This window comes from Hyaena hyaena, unplaced genomic scaffold, assembly GCF_003009895.1.
Source record: "Hyaena hyaena isolate Hyena2069 unplaced genomic scaffold, ASM300989v1 scaffold_206, whole genome shotgun sequence".
Taxonomy (NCBI): Eukaryota; Metazoa; Chordata; class Mammalia; order Carnivora; family Hyaenidae; genus Hyaena; species Hyaena hyaena.
Window position 1 is genome coordinate 369884 of NW_024080840.1, and position 22805 is coordinate 392688.

General features: G+C 43.5%; 1 protein-coding gene, 1 long non-coding RNA gene and 1 other non-coding gene across 4 annotated transcripts; all 3 read right to left on the reverse strand.

The window, feature by feature from the left end:
- Nucleotides 1-1013: 1013 nt before the first annotated feature.
- RFK (riboflavin kinase) lies at nt 1014-6041 on the reverse strand. Its single transcript, XM_039242183.1, has 4 exons — nt 5746-6041; nt 4715-4866; nt 3126-3228; nt 1014-2355 (listed from the first exon to the last, which is right to left on the reverse strand). The coding sequence occupies exons 1-4, from the start codon at nt 5825-5827 to the stop codon at nt 2225-2227; spliced, it is 468 nt and encodes a 155-aa protein (XP_039098114.1). The 5' UTR covers nt 5828-6041; the 3' UTR covers nt 1014-2224.
- A 6815-nt stretch (nt 6042-12856) lies between these two features.
- Nucleotides 12857-12929, reverse strand: TRNAK-CUU. The gene has a single exon. It is a non-coding gene; the product is annotated as a tRNA-Lys (tRNA).
- Nucleotides 12930-18385: 5456 nt separating this feature from the next.
- On the reverse strand, nt 18386-22446 carry LOC120238454. 2 transcript variants are annotated; one of them, XR_005530231.1, is made up of 4 exons: nt 21901-22446; nt 21493-21777; nt 19924-20014; nt 18386-18559 (listed from the first exon to the last, which is right to left on the reverse strand). It is a non-coding gene; the product is annotated as an uncharacterized LOC120238454 (long non-coding RNA). The 2 variants fall into 2 exon arrangements; XR_005530232.1 differs by lacking the exon at nt 21493-21777.
- Nucleotides 22447-22805: the final 359 nt, after the last annotated feature.

Below are 22805 nucleotides of genomic sequence, written 5' to 3' on the forward strand. Positions count from 1 at the left end.
GGAGGGAACTCACACCTACTTGTACTCCCCTGGCTCTTGTGACTCTAAAATATCATGGGGACCTTCACCCTCAGAAAGTAGGCTTCTGGGGACTCTACAGCTAGTAGGTTCTAGAACTACCACTGCGTGCCGGCTCCCCCTTCCAGATGCCGCCTGCCACCGCCACGCGAGTCCCCAACCCGCCACCAAGGAGCCGCCAGCCAACAAAGGAGGGACGCGGGTACACACACGAGGCGAAAGGTGCAAAGGGACACAGGGAAAGAGACATCACCTGGTCGAGATTTATTTCAAGGCCTGAAGTCATTCAGATTCATCGAGAACGGTACTACTGCAATTTCTCATCATACGTAGTCCATGTAAATCTTTAACAAGTGTGGATGCCATTATCTCCTGCAACTCACAATGTACAATTCCCAAATCGTAGGGTGACCAGAGCAGAGACGTCTCACACGCTTAGCGAGGACATGATTAGCAGCAGGCTAGGCAAACACATACAAATCTGGTTTTACACTTCCCATGCCAGTTTTTCTCTCTGCTTTATAAAGCCACTAATAATTGAAGCTTCTTTCAAGCGTTTCAGCACTGAATTACATTTCCTAAGTATTTTCATGAAGGAAGGAAGACAAACATTACATTATCTGCCCAAAGTTCATATGCCAAACAGAAAAACACAGTCCAACTAAATTTACCCATGTTTCCCTTCTCCAGATGCTTTAGGGATTTTTCTACTTTAGATGTTTGTTAAAATCAATTCTCTATGCAGATTAGAGACAATGCCTTATGAGGAATTACTTTAAAAATGACCTTCTCTATCATTCCGCTCCCTTCCCCACACCAAAACCGGTGCATAAGTGAACCATAGCCCAATGTGTTCAGGGGGCCCCAACAAGCTGTAGTCTCCGTTCCCTAAATATCCACAGACTTCAATTCTCCACCAGTATAAATACGCCTCCCAAGTAGCCAAAAACTGCTTCTTAGACAGGAGGAAGACGAAAAAATGCATCACAGGAAGATTATTACTTAACTAAAACTTTATTACGTATGCCTTTTCCCCAAGCAACAAGCACTGTTTAGCATTAAATTACCTTATGCGTCCACAGCTATGACAGTTTATGTTTGCTCAGGAATATGTAATTACATTAAAAATAAATAACTATTTCATAATTTAATTGGCTCTTAAATGGTTTCCCCAGGGGGAAAACAAATGTTTGTGCTCTTCAAAAAACTGGTAGATAAAAATCATCCACTGTGTGCTCACCTTAAACGTGAGGAAACCTAGAGATGAAGGGCTGGGCTTTTTTTTCCCCCTAAAATGCAATACAGCTTTGCCGTAGTCACTGTTCATAGGGCGAAGGGACGGAATGGTAGATACGGATGCCATCTTTTGTCCAAGCGTGCAGCTGTAGGTTATTTTACATGTAATAGAAGGAGAAAAAAACAAAAACAAAACAAACCCTGACACTGACAACTGCTTCAAGGAAAACAGAAGCAAAGTCAAGAAAAATGCTGAACATCGACCCTAAAAAGGACAAATGTTATACAACACAGACGCCATCTAGAGTTAGAAAAAGACTAAGTTTACTGCTTTTGGGGACAATGGATAGGAAGAGGGAGTCTAGACCAATCGGGGCTGAGGCAGCTGTAACAACAATGGAACACAGTACAATGATTTGACCTCACAGAGGAAATGACTAACTACAGTGAAATCCCACATATCTACTATTTGTAATATATTAATATACCAAATATCAAAAATATAAAGTCTGGATTTTTCCTCGTAGGTTCGTAATAAGCTCTCAGAGCTCTGGTGAATACATTTATTTATACACCTTCACTAGTTAGCAGCACGCCCTATGTAGGCACATACATGCTACTGCTTACCATGAGAATTATGGTCCACATCTCAAAACTAGTGAGTTGCCTTCTTACCCACACTTATATACAGTTCATTCTCATTATAAGACCCTGACCACCTTTCTAGAGGTACATTTCAATGGACATATCACATAAAAAAGCAGCTTGATTTTTAAAATGAATCATTTTAGTACTATAGCATGATGCGCTGGATGTGAACAGCTGAAGCATAATGGGGTAAATACACTGCACTGTTTAATTCACAGCTGTAGGAAAACATTTGATTGTTAAAATCTAACGACTGAGGAGTTGTGAAGAGTAAAATTCTAGAAAACAGTGAACGAATAAATAAGAGTAAGGTGACTTTTCATCAGTGGCCATTCATCATTTTGCTTTTAGGAACCTGGAAGAAAGTATCTTCTTTGAATTTCAAATGTTCTGGTAAATCTAGTCGTTTCTTGGCTTCCTCAATGTCGCCTTGAATTGCCGAAATGAGGGACTCTGCAGAGAGAACACAGCAGGCAGACAATGAAAATCATGAAAAACCGCCACAACCCTCTCTCTGCTCCTTGGTTCAGACTCTGCTAGAAGCTCACAGGCCTGCGGCGTCTCTAGCACAGGGGTGACACCCAGTAAATGTTTGTTCCGTCCCTTCTTCCAGACTAAAGTCAAGGTCAATGGCACACAAAAGATGTTCCTCATCTCCTTGCAATTTCTCAGAGAAAGGCATTAGCCAAAGGGTATGTCACAAGTACCAAATGGAAGAAATGCCGAGGATCAAGCCTCTTCAGTATTTACATTTGTAACAGAAACTCTGCTACGGAATTAAAACCACCACACTACGCTAACGTGCTGATGCCATTCCGTTTCAAATACTGCCTTAGTTTGTTACACTTCAAGCTCTGCAAAGCACCCATTATGCATGACAGCACCCTCTCTTGTTCCCTGAAACAGGAAAAGAAAACAAACACTTCCTACTGTTGGGACAGAAGCAGCCAGCGCACTGGGTTTGCATCTAGGCTCCATCACATACTTGTGGATCCTGGGCAAACTACTTAACCCCTCTCTGCCGACCTCCTCATCTGTGAACTGGGCAAAGTAATTCCTCATATATTATGGTGGGGAGAAGTGACTCCATTCATGAAGGGCAGGCACTCACAGCGCCTGGCACATACTCAATGCTCAAATGCCATCTCTCCTGCCACTTTGTTACTACGAGAAACATTAGAAGTAGCTGCACTAATACCTAAGAAGACATAATTGGAACTCACCTAAAGAATCAAAGTTCTTTTCAGGTCTGAGGTAGCCGACGATGGCCACGTTGAGGATTTCCCCATAGAAGTCCTCTTTGAAGGTGTGCATGATATGAGTTTCCTAGAGTTAAGAAATGTTGAAAAGATTACCATCTGATCACAGAATACCTGAAACTTGAAATATTGTCTTCACAGTTACGGTGGGGGTGATGAACTCTTACTAAATGTTTAACGACAGGTTAAAATCTAAGTGCAGTTTTTTTTCCCTGAATTTTTCCATCAGTCCTGTTTCTGTCTCGACCTTACATGTAAACACTGTGACTGAGTAAGGATGATGTTATGCCACAAATGTTGAGCACAATGTTAAGCACTTCTAGGCCATTTCTACTGTTTTTACCAGCACTTAGTCCTGTGGTTTTCCAACTGTGACACACTTCTATAAACTCTTCAAGGAGGATGAAATTTATACCAACTCTGTTTCTGCCATGCACCTGAGCTGACCAAGACTCACCCCTATCTCGCAGATTAAGCTCTTAAGGGGTAGGGGTATTGTGAAAAGAGCAGAAGGGTACGCCCTCAAGGTAGTTTAAGACGAGAGAAAAAAAAAAGCATCACCTTTCAATTTTATCAGAAAACACCATTTGTGTAGTAAGCAGTCCCAGCTTAGCAGGATGAGCACGTAATTCAAAAGTGAATGAACTGTATTAAATGTGGCGAGCTCAATTTTATAAAACATGCTCTCACTTTTTAATGTTTATTTTTGAGAGACAGAGAGAACAGAACAGGAGCAGGGGAGGGGCAGAGAGAGAGGGACACAGAATCGGAAGCAGGCTCCAGGCTCTGAGCTGGCAGCACAGAGCCCGACACGGGGCTGAACTCACAAACCATCAGACCTTGACCTGAAGCGAAGTCTGGATGCTTAACCTTAACCGACTGAGCCCCGTGGTGTCCCGTAAGTAATTCACTTTTATTGCCAGTGAGAGTTAACCCACGGGCAGCTATAAAAATTAATACTGTGATTTTTGGCTTGAAACTCCACTTTTTTATTTTCTACAAGTCTTAAAAGATAAGTGCGCCAGAATTTATAACTTTCGGATGTTAAATACAATCCTCACAGTAACCACAAACAAAATATTTATGTCAAGTACACAAAAGGAAATAAGGGGATCAAAATTTGTCACTACAAAACAAAACGTTAAAATACAAAAGGCAATAGTGGACGAAATAACAAACAAAAAAGGTGTAAGGCATATAGAAAACAGCAAACTAGCACAAGTCCCTCCTCATCAGTCATTAGCTTACATGTAAAAGGACTAAACTCTCCAATGAAAAGGCAGAGATTGATTAGAAAGGACAATCCAATTATACCCACCTTTTACAAGAGACCGTGCTCTGTAAGAGACTCCCTTTAGAGCCCAAAGACACAAATACACTGAACAAGCTCTTCCATTCAAACAGTAAGGAAACACCTGAAAATCCTTTAAGTAAGTAAACTGCCAGGAATCCTAGTAATTTGGACTAGGTCGTGTGAGCACCACTGACGAGTTCTGCATGCATCCACTACTGAACAGCACCTTAAATCACTACTCCATTTTCATAACTCTTACCATGGACTTTTTCGTATTTTTGTAGTACGGGTTCCATCCTATGCTCACCACCATCTTATGGACATCTCCACTTCCAACACTGGCCCAACCGTAATAAATGCCAGTGGACACATCAGCTGGAAGGCTGTCAACTACTTGTTCCGGAAAGTTAGCTAAATAACAGAAACAAGTATTAGGAGGGTTAACAGTGTCATGGTAAACAGTTACAAAAACCGCATGCCAGGAAGCCTGGTCTAAATCACTTATGCTCTCAAGAGTCCCAGCCCCCTGCCTATGATTATCAATCCCTCCCTTCTATCGTCTGGCTCAGGCTTTTCTTTCTCGCCTTCACGTGAATAGGTTAAGAACAATTAAGTGTACAAAGCTCTTCAAAAAAACCACACACTCTTGATGTAGAAGAAAACAGGTGAACAGCTGGGTGGTGGTGGTTTTTCCCAGGCCTCGTCTTTCTTAAGGAGGTCAGGAATCTCTTTTAACGATTCTTATTTTCAAAATATTTGTGCCTCTGTCCCAAAGCTCAAAGACCAGGGGTAACCCCGGTGTGTGTTTTTAAGGAAGAAATACGCATCATCAGGTCCTGGCTACTGAAACGAACGTCAACAGACCATAAAAGATATCTGTCATCCCATTACTAACAAGTCATTTCAAGAGAACAAAAAAACCCTTACGGTCGGCTTGGATACTGAAGAAGACTGGCTCACATTACGTTTTCTTTCTAGCCGGGACGACGCGTGCCAGGCCTGGCGGCTCTAGCTTGGCTGGATAGGGGGGCGGGAAAGAGGGGTCCCGGAACTCAGCTGGGCTTTCTGCCGCCACCGCCCCGCAAGCCCGGTCCTCGGTGAGCTCGGAGCCGGGGACAAAGACGAGTTTCCTCAACCCGCCTCGACAAACCAGGAACCGAGCGGAGGGGAGGGCGTCACCTCGGCCCTCGGCCCCAGGTTCCCCGTCTGACGTCCCCGCTCCCGCTTGACCCAACCCCGGGAGTCGGAGGGGTGCTGTGGGGGGGTGGGGGCACGACCTTCCGCGCTCACCTGTGGGGATGCCCAGCTGCTTGGAGCCTCGCCCGAAGCCCCGCACCACCTGGCCGCGACAGAAGTATGGCAGGTGCCTCATGACGCCGTCCGCTCGGCGTGCGGGCTGCGACCCGGGCCGCGGGTCCGGCGAAGCCGCCGTCGAAGCGGTGCCCGGATCTCCCGGACCCGCCGGGGGACACGAGCGGGAGCGCGGCCGGGCGGGCGGCCGGGAGGGCAGGCGCGCTACGAGCCTGGCGGCGCCGACGACACACCGCAGTGAACCGTCACGGCGCCGACCCAACAGAAGCCGCCGAGTGACTCAGGAGTTGCGTCTCCGCCCGGGGAGCTGCGGCGGCGGAGGGTACCGGTGCCAACAGCGGCGGGGAGCCCTGGAGGGTCAGCGTGGGTGGGCCCGAGCCCGCCCAGCGCCGCGAGCCTGCGCACAAGTCCTCCGCCGAACGCCTCCGAGCCCGCTCGGCTTCCGTAGCCCCGCCCCCGCGGGGCCCCGCCCCCGGAGCCGCCGCCCCGCCCCTCCTTGGCTTCTCTCGCCCCAGGCGGTGGAAAGTGTGGCTGGTATCACTCTCAGCTTGCGGGCTGTGAAAGCGCGATTCTCCGACAGCCCTACATGTCTCTTTTCCCTGTCCTCCGTTTCGTTAACGATCCGGACGCCAGATACTTTCCTTAGCTTCTTGGCAACCGCCAGCTCGATGGTCATTCGTTCGTTCTTTAAACCTTTATTAACGTTTCAAAATTCCAGCTCAAGAACACTTCGTAGAGGAAGCTTTTCCTACCGCCAGGAATGCCCTTCTTCTGCCCACGGTCTGACGTTCTCCCGGAGGGAGCAAGTCCTAGTCTGTAACCCGGCAACCCCAATGACTAGTGCAAGGTTGCAAGAATGCAGTTTTCTCCGAGGAGGGATGCAACTGCCTACCTACCCCTCCCTCTGTGAGGTGTTACCCGGAGACTTTTTTTTTTTTTTTCTAGGAGAGAGAGACAGCGTGAGCAGGGGAGGGTCAGAGAGAGAGGGAGCCACAGACTCTGAAACAGGCTCCAGGCTCTACGCTGGCAGTCAGCACAGAGCCCGACGCGGGGCTCGAACCCACGAACCTCGAGATCATGACCTAAGCGAAAGTCGGACGCTTAACCAAGCCACCCAGGCGCCCCGCGGAGACTTTAATAAACCCGACAGAAGGCGTCATCTCTACTGCAGTGCCAGTTTGGGGGCCTTCTGACCCTTGGCGCCGTACACATTACCTAGGGAAGTAGCTCAAGGCAAATTTCTTGCTCACCAGAAATACAAGGGTCAGTCACAAGGTGCATACTCTTGTTGTTGAGCAAGTTTTCATTGTTCTCTTTGCTTCTCTCTATGCATTTGTGTGAAACGCTGTCCAGACTTTGAAGTCACTTCTACCTGACGCATATGTAACTACGATAATGTTTACCCAACGTTAAAATTATAATCTTTCTTTATTGGTGCCTTAATTGGTCTGTGTTGGCAAAGGCTACTTCCCTGACACCAGCATACCGCATAGTTCATAGCAAGCACTGCATAAGCATTTGCAGGAAGAACGGATTAAGACCCCTGTGTGTGCCAAGCACAGTGCAAGGTGCTGGGCAGACACAGGTGACAGGGACAAGGTCTTGGCCCTCAGAGACACAGTCTGGTGGGAGAGACTGACTGATAAGCCTGATTCCAGTGCTCTGCTGCTAATACTCCAAGAGCAGTTGGGCAAAGTGCTCCGAAGGCTGCTGAGGAAGCCCACCTCGCAAAAAAGGCATGTTGCAGAGTTAATGACTCGGAGCATAGGTGCCAGGGTTTGAATACAAGCCTTGCCTCATTTAATTGCTGGGTGACCTTGGGCAAAGTACACCGTGTGAATCTCAATGTTCTTATCACCTAAGTGGGAATATTAATACTTTTGTGGGATTTGAAGTGAGATGATGCATGCCCAGCACTCAACAAACTGCCTGGCCTGTCGTGAAGATTATTATCATGTTTGTCATCGATGAGACACCAAATGAGAAAAACCTGGAGGTGAGAGCCCGATGAAGCAGCTCTGAGTGCTAATCCTCCACGCCCCAAGGTTCCAAGGAGGTATGGGAATTAAATGAAATAAGATAATTCAGTGAGTCATGGGAGATTTATGAAGGAGGGGGCTTTTAAGAATCAAAGGAGAGGGCGCCTTGGTGGCTCAGTCAGTTAAGTGTATGACTTCAGCTCAGGTCATGATCTCATGGTTTGTAGGTTCAAGCCCCGGGTCGGGCTTTGTGCTGACAGCTTGGAACCTGGAGCCTGCTTCGGATTCTGTGTCTCCCTCTCACTCTGTCCCTCCCCCACACACACTCTGTCTCTCTTTCAAAAATAAGCAAACAAAAGAATCAAAGGAGATCGTGGTACTTACTTTACATACTATCTCATATAATCCTTTTATCCGTTCTGAGGCTAGAGTTAACTCCAACTTAAAGGAAGGAAAGGGAAGGTTGGAGAATTCCTAAGATGGAGCACGTAGGCTCCAATTTTTTTTAACCCTGTTGTCAATTCAATGACATAATCACTGTGTAATCGACATAGGCTATGGAAGGCCAGCCTGATCCTTTTTCCCTCCTGCTCAAAAACCCCCAATGGCTCCCCATCACTATAAAATAAAAAGCTCTTCAAGAGTTTCCTTCACCTTACCATTCCAGGTTTTATCCCTAAAGTACTTTACTCCTTAAATCAGACCCCTGCACTCCACTTCAGTGGCCAAAGAATATGCTTAAAACAATTCAGGTGATTAGTCTGTGACCTGTACATTTTTCTCTCAGTCGCTTGACTACAAAAATACACAATCCAGCATTCGCACTTACCATTTTGTATGTAAATCTACATTTGAAAGTGTGTATGTGTCTTTATCAAGCTTAGGCTTTTAACCAGCTGTTCAGAATATGTACTTTATTTCCCTGTCGGAGCTGCACAAGCAGCATCCTTTCCTCTGCTGGTAGGCAAGGAGCCTACTTCTAGGATGCTAAGTTGTCTATCTGCAGGAAGAAAGATCACAAGTGAGAATTGGGAGCGAGCAGAACGGGGGAGACTTGGGAAGGGAAAAGAGAAGGCCCACCCTAAGTGAAAAATTCTTAAAAATGCATCTACAGAACTCTTAAAATTTGACAATTAGACAACAAACAACACAGGGGCACCTGGGTGGCTCAATTGGTTGAGCGTCAGACCTCCGCTCAGGTCATGATCTCACGATTCGTGGGTTGGAGCCTTGCATCGGGCTCTGTGCTGACAGCTAGCTCAGATCCTGGTTTCAGATTCTGTGTCTCCCTCTCTCTGTGACCCTCCCCTGCTCACACTGTCTGTCTGTCTCTCTCTCTTAGAAATAAATAAAACATTAAAAAAGAAAAAAAGAAAACCAACAACACAGTTAAAATGAGGTCAAGAGATCAGAACAGACACCTCACCAAGGAAGAAATCAAGGTGACTAATGAGTGTATGAAAGACATTCAGCATCGTGGGTCATCACAGGAATTATAAATTCAAACAATAAGATACTGGGGCCCCTGCCTGGCTCAGTCAGAGCATGCAACTCTTGATCTCGGGGTTGTGAGTTCAACCCTTACGTTGAGTGTAGAGATGATTTAAACAAATAAAACTTAAAAAAAAGAATAAGATACTGCTATACACCTGTAAGAATGGCCCAAATCCAGAACACTGACAATACCAAATGCTGCTTAGGACGTGGAGCAACGGGAACTCTCCTTCATGGCGGTGGGAATGCAAAATGGCACAGCCATGTAGGAAGTCAGTTGGGTGGCATCTTACAAAAACTACCATATGATCCAGCAGTCACACTCGTTGGTATTCACCCAAAGGAGCTGGAAACTTATGTTCACACAAAAACCTGCCAAAGCTTGGAAGTAACTAAGACGTCCTTCAGTAGGTAAATGCATAAATGATTCATGATACACTCATAGCCTGTGGTGTTATTCAGCAATAGAAAGAAACGATCAAGCCCTGAAAAGACATGGAGGAACCTTAAATGTATATCATACTAAGTGAAAGAAGCCAGCCTGAAAAGGCTGTATATGACATGATTCCAGGTATAGGTCATTCTGATAAAGGCTAAACTCTAGAGTAAATGGATCAGTGGTTGCCAGGGGTTTAGAGAAAGGGAGCGAGGAATAGGTGGAGAGCAGAGGACTTTTAGGGCCGTGAAACTCTTCTAATAGAGTAATAATGATGGATCTAGGATGTTATGTATATGCCAAAACGCATAGAACAGCACAGCACAAAGAGTGAGCCCTAAGATAACCTATGAACTTCAGTCAATAATGATATACTAATATTGGCTTATAAATGATAACAAATGCCCCCCCACAGGCAAGATGCTAATAATAAGGGAAACTGGGGGTGGGGGGGAGGGCGGCGGCAAGAAGGGGGAAAAAGGGCTATATCTGAGAACTCTCTATACTTTCCATTTAATTTTCTGTAAGCCGAAAGCTGCCTTAAAGTGTTTTCAAAACAATAATAGTCTATTTTTAAAAAATGCATAAAAAATGCTGCCCTTTAAGTCTGACATCGGAGTTCACACCCTGCATTTGCAAGCAGTCCCCGAGTCTCTCCCAACCATCTTTCTCCCTCCTGAGTCTAAGTCACCACCTGGCATCGGCAGCAGCCTCTTTTCCATTCACCCAGCCTTAGATTTGACCCCAGTGAATCCCAAGGTGCAGGGACCTTTATCACGATCTGATCGAGCCCCATCAGCAGCCCTTCCATATTTCTCATTACCCTAGCATAAGTGTAGACAAAACCATCATTTGCAGGGCCCTCCCCATCACCCTCCCCGGCCTCTGCCTCCATGCTCTATCCAGGAACTCGCCCGAACTCTAACACACTCCTGGGCCTTTGCACCAACAGGCTTCTGAGCGTGAACCAATGCTACAGTGGACCAGAGAGGGGAGGGAGCCCCATGAAGGTCAACTGGGACCGTGCTTTCCAGAGGTGAGGCTTGAGCTGGACCCTCAGGATGGCTGTGAATTAGCCAAACAGGGAGGAGGAAGGAATGGTGTGAAGCCGGGGCCAGGCTCCATTCGTCTCATTCCTGAGATGGGAATGTGCCATATGCGTACTAGAGCAGAAGATTCTATGTGAGGTAGAGCTCACTAGTAGGCAAAAGCGGAACCCTGGCTTTACCCCCTTTTTAGGCGCCTCAATTCACCTCTTTGTATCCCAGTTTCCTGACTGGAAGATAGGGATAACAACGGCCACCTCAATAAGCACTGGAAAGATTTATGAGTTAATGCATGAAAACCACTAAGTCAGTGAGTGTTTAATGCATAGTAAGCCTTTGGTATTAGCTATCACTATTAAGCTTACCTGTTGGTCTGTTGGAGAATTTATTGTAAACAGACTACAATACAAACGTGCTGGCTGAGGGATACATTTTCTTCAGAACGCCACCCTTGACAACAGACGTGGAAAATCTCACGCAAAATCCCTATATGAAAAAGAAACAAAGAAAAATGATATTTTAGGGGCGCCTGGGTGGCTTAGTCGGTTGAGCGTCCGACTTTCTCTTAGTTCATGATCTCGCGGTTCATGGGTTCGAGCCCTGCGTCGGGGCTCTGACTGCCAGCTCAGAGCCTGGAGCCTATTTCAGAGTCTGTGACTCCCTCTCTCTCTGACCCTCCCCTGCTCACGCTGTCTCTCTCTCTCTCCTAGAAATAAATAAAAATATTAAAAAAAAAAAGAAAAATGATATTTTACTACCTCACATGTGTTTTGTAGTTCAGACTTGGACATTTTACTTTGTATGGTATAAATTCACTCAATGAGGACCCATTAACATGCTGACAGTCTCAAATACGTTCAAATTTGGATCATATCACTTGTATATGCTTTTATAACAATCAATTCAGAAAATACATATTTTTAAAGAATACTAGGTAAACAAAATTGACAATATATTTTACAAATTACCGACCTGGCCTATCATTTTGCAGAAAGGGAAACTGAGACCTGGAGCGTGGGACTTGGTTAAATCATAAAGAATATGAAAAATCTAGAAGTAGCAGCAAGTCATCCAGTCGAGAATTTTGTCTTTGCCAGTGGACCTTAAGAACACCCCTTCTGGGAGAGTTAACTCATCTCCTGGTCTTTCTAGACCCATCTATCCCATAATAACCCATAATGAAAGGTTTGCTTAGTCAATTAATAAATACACCTCTCACGTGGAAATGGATGGTTGTCAATAGTACTAATACTTTTTATACCTCTTTGGAATATAAACATAGTTTTATCATCTTCTAGCCATATGGGACATTAATAACACTTCTGGAATTTCTGACCCTCATGTCAGGCCAGGCCTGGAGACCAAGAGCCGACCTGAAAAATCAGATTTGGAAAAATTCACTCCTTCATTCATTATGCTGCTTCAATAGAGGTACATTCCAAATCTAGATTGGGATGCTTACTAGAGTGCCTGGATGACACAGTTGGTTAAGCATCTGACTCTTGATCTCGGCTCAGGTCATAATTTCACAGGTCCTGAGTTTGAGCCCCACATCGGGCTCTACACTGATGGTGTGGAGCCTGCTTGGGATTCTGTCTCTTCTTCTCTCTGCCCCTCCCCTGCCTGTTCTCTCCCTCTTTCTTTCTCTCTCAAAGTAAATAAGCTTCAAAAAATTTTTAAAATTGGGATTTTAAAAATTGGGATGATTACTAATGAATTATTCCTCCCATAATTGGAAAAAATAAAAATGCATTGTTAGATTCTTCCCATGAGGAAAAAAACAAAAACAAAAACAAAAAAACGAGAATAGTCCATTCCTTGTGCATCCACAAGGTGGCACATTACCACTTTGTTTTTCACTTCGCTGATACTTGCCATCGGAAATGCAAACCAAAAAAGTAGAGTTAAGGAACAGTATTCATTTCAGGCACCATGCTATGCACAGGGGAGTTCTATACTCAGTAGAAGAGTTTGGCTTATTCACTGCTTCATGCCCTTGGACTTGGTTCTTTGGTGAAGCATGACCACAGCCCTGTCTCCTCAGTCGCAAAAGCAGTTGATAGCATTGTTTTAATTTCAAAACTTATGACTTTTTATTTTTATTTTTTTAAGATTTTCTTTTTAAGTAACATGCACACCCAACGTGAGGCTCGAACTCACAACCCTGAGATCAAGAGTCTCATGTTCTACTGACTGAGCCAGCCAGGCACCCCGAAAAACTGATTTTTGAAGCTTCCTTTTGAATATATGTTTCATTAAGTAGAAGGTGGAGAAGAGAAGCCAGAGTTATACAGTGAAAGAATTCAGACTTCTTTCCCATCAAGAAATTATTTAATTTTATTTATTTTATTTATTTTTTATTTTGAGAGAGAGAACGTGAGCAGGGGAGGGTCAGAGAGAGAGGGAGAAAGAGAATTCCAAGCAGGCTCCAATGTGGGGCTCGAACCCACAGTGAGATCATGACCTGAGCCGAAACCAAGAGTCAGGCGCCTCACCTACTGGGTCAAACGGGCAACCCTCCCTTCAACAAATTATTTTAAGTTACATGTTTAAATCACATATTTGGTATTGAACAAAAAGATGTGCTAAAAATTTCTGAGGAGAGGGTAAGAGAAACTTCCTGGTGCCCTGGCGTATTTTCACAATAATTCATAAATACATTTCAGATTCAGGAGATAAATTTCCACGTCCTTTCAGAAAGCTTCTCCTTGTAAGGCAGGATGCGGTCACCCATAACAGTAGCCATTCCTCAGCTTCGGTGAGAACTCCTATCCTGTGTTCTCTCATCCTCACCACACCTGTGCCACCTGAGAACCATGGCAAAAACACTGATGTCACCAAAAGAAATGACACTCTTAATCATTTCACTTGGTCTCTGCAGTTACTGGTGTTTTCTTTTTCCTTTTTCACAATTAAGACAAAATGTTATGAGCTGCCATCTGATTGATATTTCACAATCAAGATAGAAAATGTTAGGGGCTGCCAAATAACACAGGTGCACAGAAAACGTCTCTAATTTGCTGAGTGGTTTTCGGTATGGACTACAGCTGGGTTTTGAAGGGAGAGGAAGTATACAGAGAGTGGTTCTTATTGAAAAGCTGTCACCGGATGAATAAAATACAGTGTGGCAATTTAAAAATGCCCACAAATTCTTTGTCATTTCCTTCTATAGAAAGGAGGGACCCATTTCCCTGCCCTGTTAAACTGACTCAGACCTGTAATTTTGCCGGATAGAATCAGGCAGAAGTGTAAACTCATAGGCGACTCTCAAAGACACTTCATCTGCTGTCAGTGCTCTCTCTTTTTCTTTTTTTAATTTAACATTTATTCATTTTTTAGAGACGCAGTTAGCACAGAGCCCGACTCCGGTCTCGAACCTACAAACTGTGAGATCATGACCTGGGCTGAGGTCGGATACTTAACCGACTCAGCCACCCAGGCGCCCCTCAGTGCTCTTACCCATGTGAGGAGTCCAGCTACCCTCCCTGACACAGAGCCATGGAGAGAGAGGCTGGAAGTATCTTGGACATTTCCACCCCAACTGAGCTCCCAGAAGAAGAAACAGGAAACTGAGCCCCAGCCAACCCACAGAATCATGAGCTATAGTCGTTTTAAATCCTTCAGTTTGGGGTGTTTGGTTCTGCTGAAATAGAGAGCCTAACAGTTAACAGCCCGTGAGCTCTATTTTGCCAACACTGTTCGTCCTTTTAAGTAGACTTTGGTTTTTAGAGCTATTTTAGGTTCACAGCAAACAAAACAAAACAAAACAAAACAAAACAAAAAACACACACACAAAAAAAACCCAGCAGAATGTATGGAAGGTACAGAGAATACCTACACACCCACCTTCCCCCACAATCAACATCCTGCCCCAGGATGGAACCTTTGTTACAATGGATGGGCCAACATCAACCCATCATTTTCACACAAAATTCATGTCATTCTGGATGTTGTACATTCTATGCATTTTTGACAAACGTAAAATGATATATATCCCGCACTGGAGTGTCATACAGGATACTTTACTTCCCTAGAAGTCTTCCCTGCTCTGCCTATCCATTCCCCCCGGCCCCCCAACCCCCCTTTCCCCACTGTGACCCCAGCAACCGCTGATCTTTTCCCTATCTTCACAGTCTTGCCATTTCCGGATGTCATATGGTTGAAACCACAAAGTGTGTAGCGTTTTCTTCTAAATGTGTTAAGGTGTGTCTTATGCCCAGAATGTGGTTCTTTTTGGTGCACATTCCATGTTAATTTCAGAAGAATGTGCACTCAGCTGCTGTTGGCTGAAGGAGTCTATAGATGTCAGTTATAGTTGATCGATGGTGCTTTTGAGTTCAGCCACGGCCTTGCTGATTTTCTGCCTCCTGGGTCTGTTTCTGATAGATGGGTGGTAACATCTCCAAGCATAATAGTAGATGTATCCACATCTCCTTCAAGTTTTATCAGTTTTTGCCTTGTGTATTTTGATGCTTTTTGTTAGATGCATATTCATTAAGGATTGTTACATCTTCCTGGATAATTGACCCCTTTATCGGGGCACCTAGCTGGCCCAGTCAGTGGAGCATGTGATTCTTGATCTGAGGGTTGTGCGTTTGAGCCTCAGGTTGGGTGTATAGATTACTTAAAGGAGCGCCCAGGTGGCTCAGTCAGTTAAGCATCCGACTTCGGCTCAGGTCATGATCCTGTGCTTCCTGGGTTGGAGCCCCGCTTCAGGCTCAGTACTGACGGCTTGGAGCCTGAAGCCTGCTTCGGATTCTGTGTCTCCCTCTCTCTGCCCTTCCCCTGCTTGCACTTTGTCTCCCCAAAATAAATAAATATTTTGAAAAATTTTTTATATAAAAAAAGATTACTTAACAATTTAAAAATCTTTTTTAAAACTGACCCCTTATCATTATAGAATACTTGTCTTTACCCCTGGTAATTTTCCTTGCTCTAGAGTCTGCTTTGTCTGGAATTAATATAGCTACTCCCACACTCATTTACTTAGTATTAGCACGGTATTTATTTCTATATGCTTTCACTATTCATTGATATATGTCTTTATATTTAAAGTGGATTTCATGTAGACAACATATAATTGGATCACTTTTTTTGTTTTTTGGTCACTCTGACAATCTTGGCTTTTAATTGGTGTACTTAAACTATTGACGTCTAAAGTGATTTTTATATAACTGGATTAATATCTACTGTACTGTTTGATAGTTTCTACTCATTGCACCTGTTCTTTGTTCCTATGTTGTATCCCTTTTTTTTTTTCTGCTACCAGTGGTTTTAACTGAACGTTTTATAGGATTCCTTTCTCTCTTTCCTCAGCCTATTATACTTCTTTAAACTAAAATCCGTATTAGACACTTAAAACTAATCCCACTCTACTTTCAAATAACACTATATCGCTTCACAGACAGTAAAAGTACTTTATAATAACAAAACATTCCTAATTCCTCCCTCCTGTCCTGTGTGTTACCTCAGTTACTCATTTTGAGCCGCTTAAAAGCATACAGTTGAACAAAAATCTAAATGGCTGCATTAATGCTTCAGGGAGGCTTGATTTTTAACTAAGTAACCTTTTTATTCTCTTCTGCAAACCTCCCCTTTTCCCTCCTTAGCCTTTTGTTTTAAAGACTGGGTACCACCTTGAAAATGACTAATGAGGCTTGCAATACCTACACAATTCCTGTCAAAATCAATTAGATTCTGTATTTTCCTATAAAACCTTCTGGCCCCTTCCTCCAGGGGGGCTTGCAGTGTTTGAAGGCCAGATCCTCTGCAGCCTCCTTTGCCTGGCAAAGCAATAAAGCTATTGTTGCTTATTGTCGCAAACTCTGTGTTCTCTGGTGTATTTTGGCTCTGAAGCAAGAAGCATGGAGGTCAGTTTTCAACAATCTTACTTATACATAAATATGTATATATAATCAAATACATTGTTGCTATTATATTTTGAACAATCATTTGTTTGATCTATTAAGAGTAAGAAAAATAAGGGGCACAGTCTGTAGAGACTACTGATATTGGGGTTGTGAGTTCAAGCCCTATATTGGGTGTAGAGATTACTTAAAAATTAAGTCTTTAGGAGGGGCACCTGTGTGGCTCAGTTGGTTAAGCATCTGACTTCAGTTCAGGTTATGATCTCATGGTTTGCGGGTTCGAGCCCCGCGTCGGGCTCTGTGCTGAGCGCTCAGAGCCTGGTGCCTGCTTCAGATTCTGTGTCTCCCTCTCTCTGCTCCTCCCCTGCTTGTGCTCAGTCTCTCTCTGTCTCTCTCAAAATAATAAATTTCAAAAAAAAATTTTAATAAAATAAAATCTTAGAGGCTCAGTTGGTTAAGCTTCTGACTCTTGATGTCAGCTCAGGTCATGATCTCATGGTTTGTGCATTTGAGCCCCACAGGGATTTTCTGTCTCCCTCTCTCTCTGCTTCCCCCCACCCCCACTCACATGTTCACCTTCTCTCTCTTTCTCTCTGTCTCTCAAAAATAAAATAAACTTGAAAACATAACAAAATTTAAAAATAAATACATAACGTAAAAAGAATAAGAAAAATTAAAGTCTTTACTTACCTTATTCTTTCTCTACTGCTTTTCCTTTTTCTATGCATATCCAAGGTTCTGGCCGATATCATTTTCTTTCTCTTTAAAGAACTTCTTGTACTATTTCTTGGAAGGCAGGTCTACTGACAAATTTCTTCAATATTTATTTTTCTGAGCAAGTCTTTGATTCTCCCACGCTTTTGAAGGATAATTTCACAGGACACAGAATTCTAGGTTGGTGGTTTGTTCCTTCGAACACTTTAAATATTGCACTCTGCTCTCCTCTATCTTGTTTCTGAGGAGAAATTGGACATAGTTCTTACTTTGCTCCTGTGTAGGTGGGGGTGTTTTTATCTCAGACTTCTTTTAATTTTTTTTTTTTGTCTTTAATTTTTTGCAGTTTGAAGATGATATGCCTAGGCCTAGTTCTCTTGACACTTATCTTGCCTGATGTTCTCTGCACTACCTGAATCTGTGGTTTTGTGTCTGACATTAATTTGGGGAACTTTCCGGTCATTATTGCTTCAAATATTTCTTCTTTTTTTTTTAACAAATGTGTTTTTTAAAACATTGTTTTTATTTTGAGAGAGAGGGAGAGATAGAGAGTGCATATGAGTGGGTGAAGGGTGAGAGAGAGAGAGAGAGAATTCCAAGCAGACTGCATGCTGCCAGCACAGAGGTCTACTGGGGGTTCAATCCCACCAACCATGAGATCATGACCTGAGCTGAAATCAAGAGTTGGATGCTTAATCAACTGAGCCATCCGGGCGCCCCTGCTTCCAATATTTCTTCTGTTCCTCTATCTTCTTCTCTGGGAGACCCATTATGCATATGTTACATCTTCTGTTACAGTTGATTTTTTTTCTTTTAGCTCTAGCGTTTCTTTTTTATTCTTTCTTAGAATCTCCATCTAATTACATGTGCACCTATTCTTGCATGCTATCTACTTTCTCCATTAGAGCCCTACATATTAATCTTAGTTGTCTGAAATTCACAATCAGATCATTCCAGCATCCCCACCATATCTAGATCTGGTTCTAATAGCTGCTCTCTCTCTTCAGTCTCTATTTTTTGCCTTTTAGTATACAATGTAATTTTTTGTTGGAAGTGAGACACGATACACTGAACAAAAGAAACTGCTGGAAGTGGGTCTTTATTAGTGTGGTGGTAGGATAATCAGGGAGGGGAAATATTCTACAGTCCTATGGTTAGGTCTTTGGTGTTTGGTGAGCCCCAAACCAGGGCTGTTTAGTAAGGCTTGTTATGCAGATGTCTTCCCATTGGTAAGAGTTGTTAAGGTTCCTCCAATCCCTAGTATGCGGGAGAGAGAGAGACATTTTTACAAATAGAAATTTCTTCTATAAATATAAGTCTTCTTTACAAAAGGAAGCCTGTGCCCCATTTTTAAAGCTTTTCTATTACCTGCTGATTATCCATGGCTGTTAGCTCAAAATAATGCATGTGCCAAAGAGGCATAATTTTGCAGTGGCATATTCTGATATCCCTCACTATGTGGAATTCACAAAGGAAACTGCTGACAATTATACAACCCTTGGCTCCCCCATCCAAATCAGGTTTAAAAAAAACTGTAGGGGCACCTGGGTGGCTCAGCCGGTGAAGCGTCCAACTTCGGCTTAGGTCATGATCTTACAGTTCGTGGGTTCAAGCCCCACATCAGGCTCTGTGCTGACAGCTCTGAGCCTGAAACCTGCTTCAGATTCTGTACCCCTCTCTCTCTCTCTGCCCTTCCCCCACTCGCACTCTTTTTCTCTCTCTCTTAAAAATGTGCCCTTCCCCCACTCGCACTCTTTTTCTCTCTCTCTTAAAAATGTGCCCTTCCCCCACTCGCACTCTTTTTCTCTCTCTCTTAAAAATAAACATTTAGGGGCACCTGGGTGGCTCAGTCGGTTAAGTGTCTGACTTTAATGATTTCCTATTATAGTTAGAAAAGCTCTGACTTGAAAAATACAATTAATATATCCATAGCGTTAATATTAGTTGCTTCGTTAAGACCTTGGTCCTTTTTATCTCATTTGATTTCTACATATACCAAACTATTCCAATTCCTCTAGCAATATGCATAATGTAATTATTCATCAGTATCAAAATATAAACTTTAATATAGAGGGAAATTAAATGACCTTCCTTGCCCTAGCAGGGTGAGTAAGAAGTTTATATTAAATCTGTTATCTTAAAAATAAGTTGCATCATGATGTCAAAAGACTCTTTTGGTGTAAAATTAACCTCTATTCTAAAAAGTTTACTTAACTGCTCTAAATTTTTGAAGAAGTTTTATTAAAAATATGAAAAGAAAGGGATCAAATTTCATACATAACCTGTGAGCTTTGCTTAGAAGATTGAGCAATTTTTAATGAAATGGAAGCAAGGTCTTTGTTTTGAAAAATAGTAGAAGGTAAACTCTCAACAGTTAATGAGTAAGGTAAATAGATACAAAGAATAATTTAATCATTGCACTAAAGTATTTCCTTCCACCCTCCTCAAAACAAAACTCCAGGAGATTTCTTGTTTGTCTTTCCATTGTGATTTCCTGGCTCTGCCCTCAAATCACCACTATTCAATTTTTTGAGTTCCATCGCCAGACTTGCCCTCCCACATCCTGGCAATAAGAGAGGACAAACGCCACCACAGAGACCTCATATTTAATCAGAACAAACCTTGCAAGGCTTCCTGTTTGTTTACATTGCGATGTAGACATTATTATTACTTTCATTTTTGAAGAGAATGAGAATGCTTCTTTTGTGATACCTGGCAATTAAGAAGGTACGAATCACATAGGGTCATGAATTTGTCCTCTCCCTGCCTTAAATCTAAACAATGAGATAAGAAACGACCTTGCCGGGAGCCGCACCGGCCTCTTTGGATGGCAGTCACAGGAAGGAAATGGCAACGTTTGCACAGCTTCTGCCATGAGAAATGAAGACTAGTATCTCCTTCTGCTACTACTGGCTCATGCTGGAAATGAGCCTGCTAGAATTGACAAGGCCTCACAAAATTCCATATCAGACCCATATTCTGAATACAGATACCTCATAAGGAAAAGCATATTCCTGCCTTTGCAAAAGAGACTTTAGATGAAAGCTCTATGGGCAATTGTCAAAAGGCTCTTCCTATGGGCCTTGCAGATCCAAGACTTAAGGGGTTAAGAACACAAGAGTTACAATTGAGCCTGGCCCTGAGACAAAGAGCCTATTTCAGGGCAGAACATAAGTTACTACATATATCTTTGCTAATTGGTGAAGCATAGCAGTCCCTTCCTCAAGGCCTACATTCCACAAACACCCTCCCTTACACTAGCAACTGGGATGAGGACAGATAAGAGTAGCTAAAACATAAACCCAGGTGCAAAGACGGACACATTTAGGGCCCCCATGTTAGCTTCCACAAATAAACCAATTCAGAAACATTTATCTTCTTTTTTTTTTTTTAATTTTTTTTTAATGTTTTATTTATTTCTAGGAGAGAGAGAGAGACAGCGTGAGCAGGGGAGGGTCAGAGAGAGAGGGAGTCACAGACTGAAACAGGCTCCAGGCTCTGAGCTGGCAGTCAGCACAGAGCCCGACGCGGGGCTTGAACCCACGAACGGCGAGATCATGACCCAAGCGAAAGTCGGACGCTTAACCGACTAAGCCACCCAGGCGCCCCCAGAAACATTTATCTTCTTGCGGGCCAGACAGAATAACTCCTAGCTTATCTGTATACAATTTAACTTGTATGTTATGCTGTTTTTCACTATGAACATTCTGTTAATTGATATCACAAAAGGCCTTCCATTGTAAGAAATTCCTTTCTATGACTTCATCTTGTTGCTGAACCTTAAAATAAAGATACCAAAACCGACAGGACAGAGATGCCTGCCTGGTGATCAGAAAGAATCTCGGGGCTCTCTCATTCTCTTTCGCCGACACCGTCCATCCTTCAGGGACCCCTGGACCTGTCGGAGCCGGCGCGGCCTCTGACACGACCTCAATTATTAAATGATTTCGTTGAAATCATGTAGCATTAGTTATTGTTAAGAAGCAAGACAATAGGCCCTAAATGAAGCCACTTGTGCTAAGCTCCATTTCGCAAAACCAAGACTTAATTTAATTACAGTTTTGGCTTGCGAATGAATGGAATCTTCCACCAGTCAATTAGGAATCACCTGATCAGCACTGGTTAGGTCATCTGCCTGATAGATCCCTGCCATCCCCCAAAGGAAATTGACCTCGTAATAACCAACCTACTTTTTTGGTCCAGCATGACTTCCTTATTCCTGCTCCCTTATGCCTATAAAAGTCTTTCATGTCGTCCAGCCCCTCAAAGCTTTCCATCTCAAAGGTTGGTTGCTCTCTGATTCGAATTGAATTTTGCTCCAGTAAACCCTTAAAATGCTTGATGGGCCTCTGTTTATCTTCAATCACTATGAAGTTCATAAAATTATTTGCCTTCGTGACTCCAAGTAAAATAAAAGGCAGGCATTATGGTTCACAGAGACAGCAAAAGTAGCACGTGGATGAAGAAGACCGTCGCTGTAGAAGACAACAAAATGCATGCTCAACCTTTTTCATCCACCTCAGTGTTCATCACAGTGTATTTCCCCAGCAGCTCACTGCATTGCGGCAAGATTATGAAAATTCTGACACATTACTCACATTTGCGATTGTTTTGTGGGCTTCCGCATAATCTGTGTAACTTCAACAATCTCTCTTTCCATCCTCTATTCATAATCCCTTCTAGCTTGTTATGATCTTCACCATCTTGAGAAGGAAAGCCAGCAAGAGCAGACTTAAAAAAAAAAAAAGAGCCAGCCAGATGTCTGGGGCCAGATACTCACTCCCCCTTGCATGCTTTTGGCTTCTGGAATCTTGCTTGCCTCTCGCATCAGCCAACTGCTCTGGTAGCACAACTGATAGCGCCCCCTCATGCACCTAATAATGTTTCCAACTACCCAGAAGCTCGCCAGGCATACAAGAAGGCCGGCACTAGGCCTCGGGGCTCAATCTTTGGAGGTGACCCCTCTGTGCCAGCATCGATGCGAAATACACGTTTTTTTTCCGATTCCCCGAGTGTGTATCGCTTGTCTCTTCCTGGGAGCCGAGTATCTGCTGTAACAATCTTACTTACATAATTGTTGGTTGATGCCTGGCACAGAATTGTTACTTAAATATTTGTTGAATGGGGCTCCTAGGTGGTTTAGTCAGCTAATCGTCTGACTTTGGCTCAGGTCACGATCTCACGGTTCGAGAGTTTGAGCTCCCAAAAGCTCAGAGCTTTCTTAAGGTCCTCGATCTCCCTCTCTGTCCGCCCCTCCCCTGTTCTCTTTCTTTTTCTCTCTCTCTCAAAAATAAATAAATCTTTAAAAATTTTTTAAAAATATTTCTTGTATGGGGGTGCCTGGGTGGCTTAGTCGGTTAAGCGTCCGACTTTCGCTTAGGTCATGATCTCGCGGTTCGTGGGTTCGAGCCCCGCGTCGGGCTCTGTGCTGACTGCCAGCTCAGAGCCTGGAGCCTGTTTCAGAGTCTGTGTCTCCCTCTCTCTCTGACCCTCCCCTGCTCAT

What these genes read in the sequence shown, in the direction of transcription:
- RFK (XM_039242183.1), bottom strand. Translation starts at nt 5,827, where the DNA reads ATGAGGCACCTGCCATACTTCTGTCGCGGCCAGGTGGTGCGGGGCTTC. An exon ending in GCAGCTGGGCATCCCCACAG is followed by an intron (nt 4,867 to 5,745) that starts GTGAGCGCGGAA and finishes TCTGTTATTTAG; the next exon opens with CTAACTTTCCGGAACAAGTA. An exon ending in AAAGAACTTTGATTCTTTAG is followed by an intron (nt 2,356 to 3,125) that starts GTGAGTTCCAAT and finishes TTCTCTCTGCAG; the next exon opens with AGTCCCTCATTTCGGCAATT.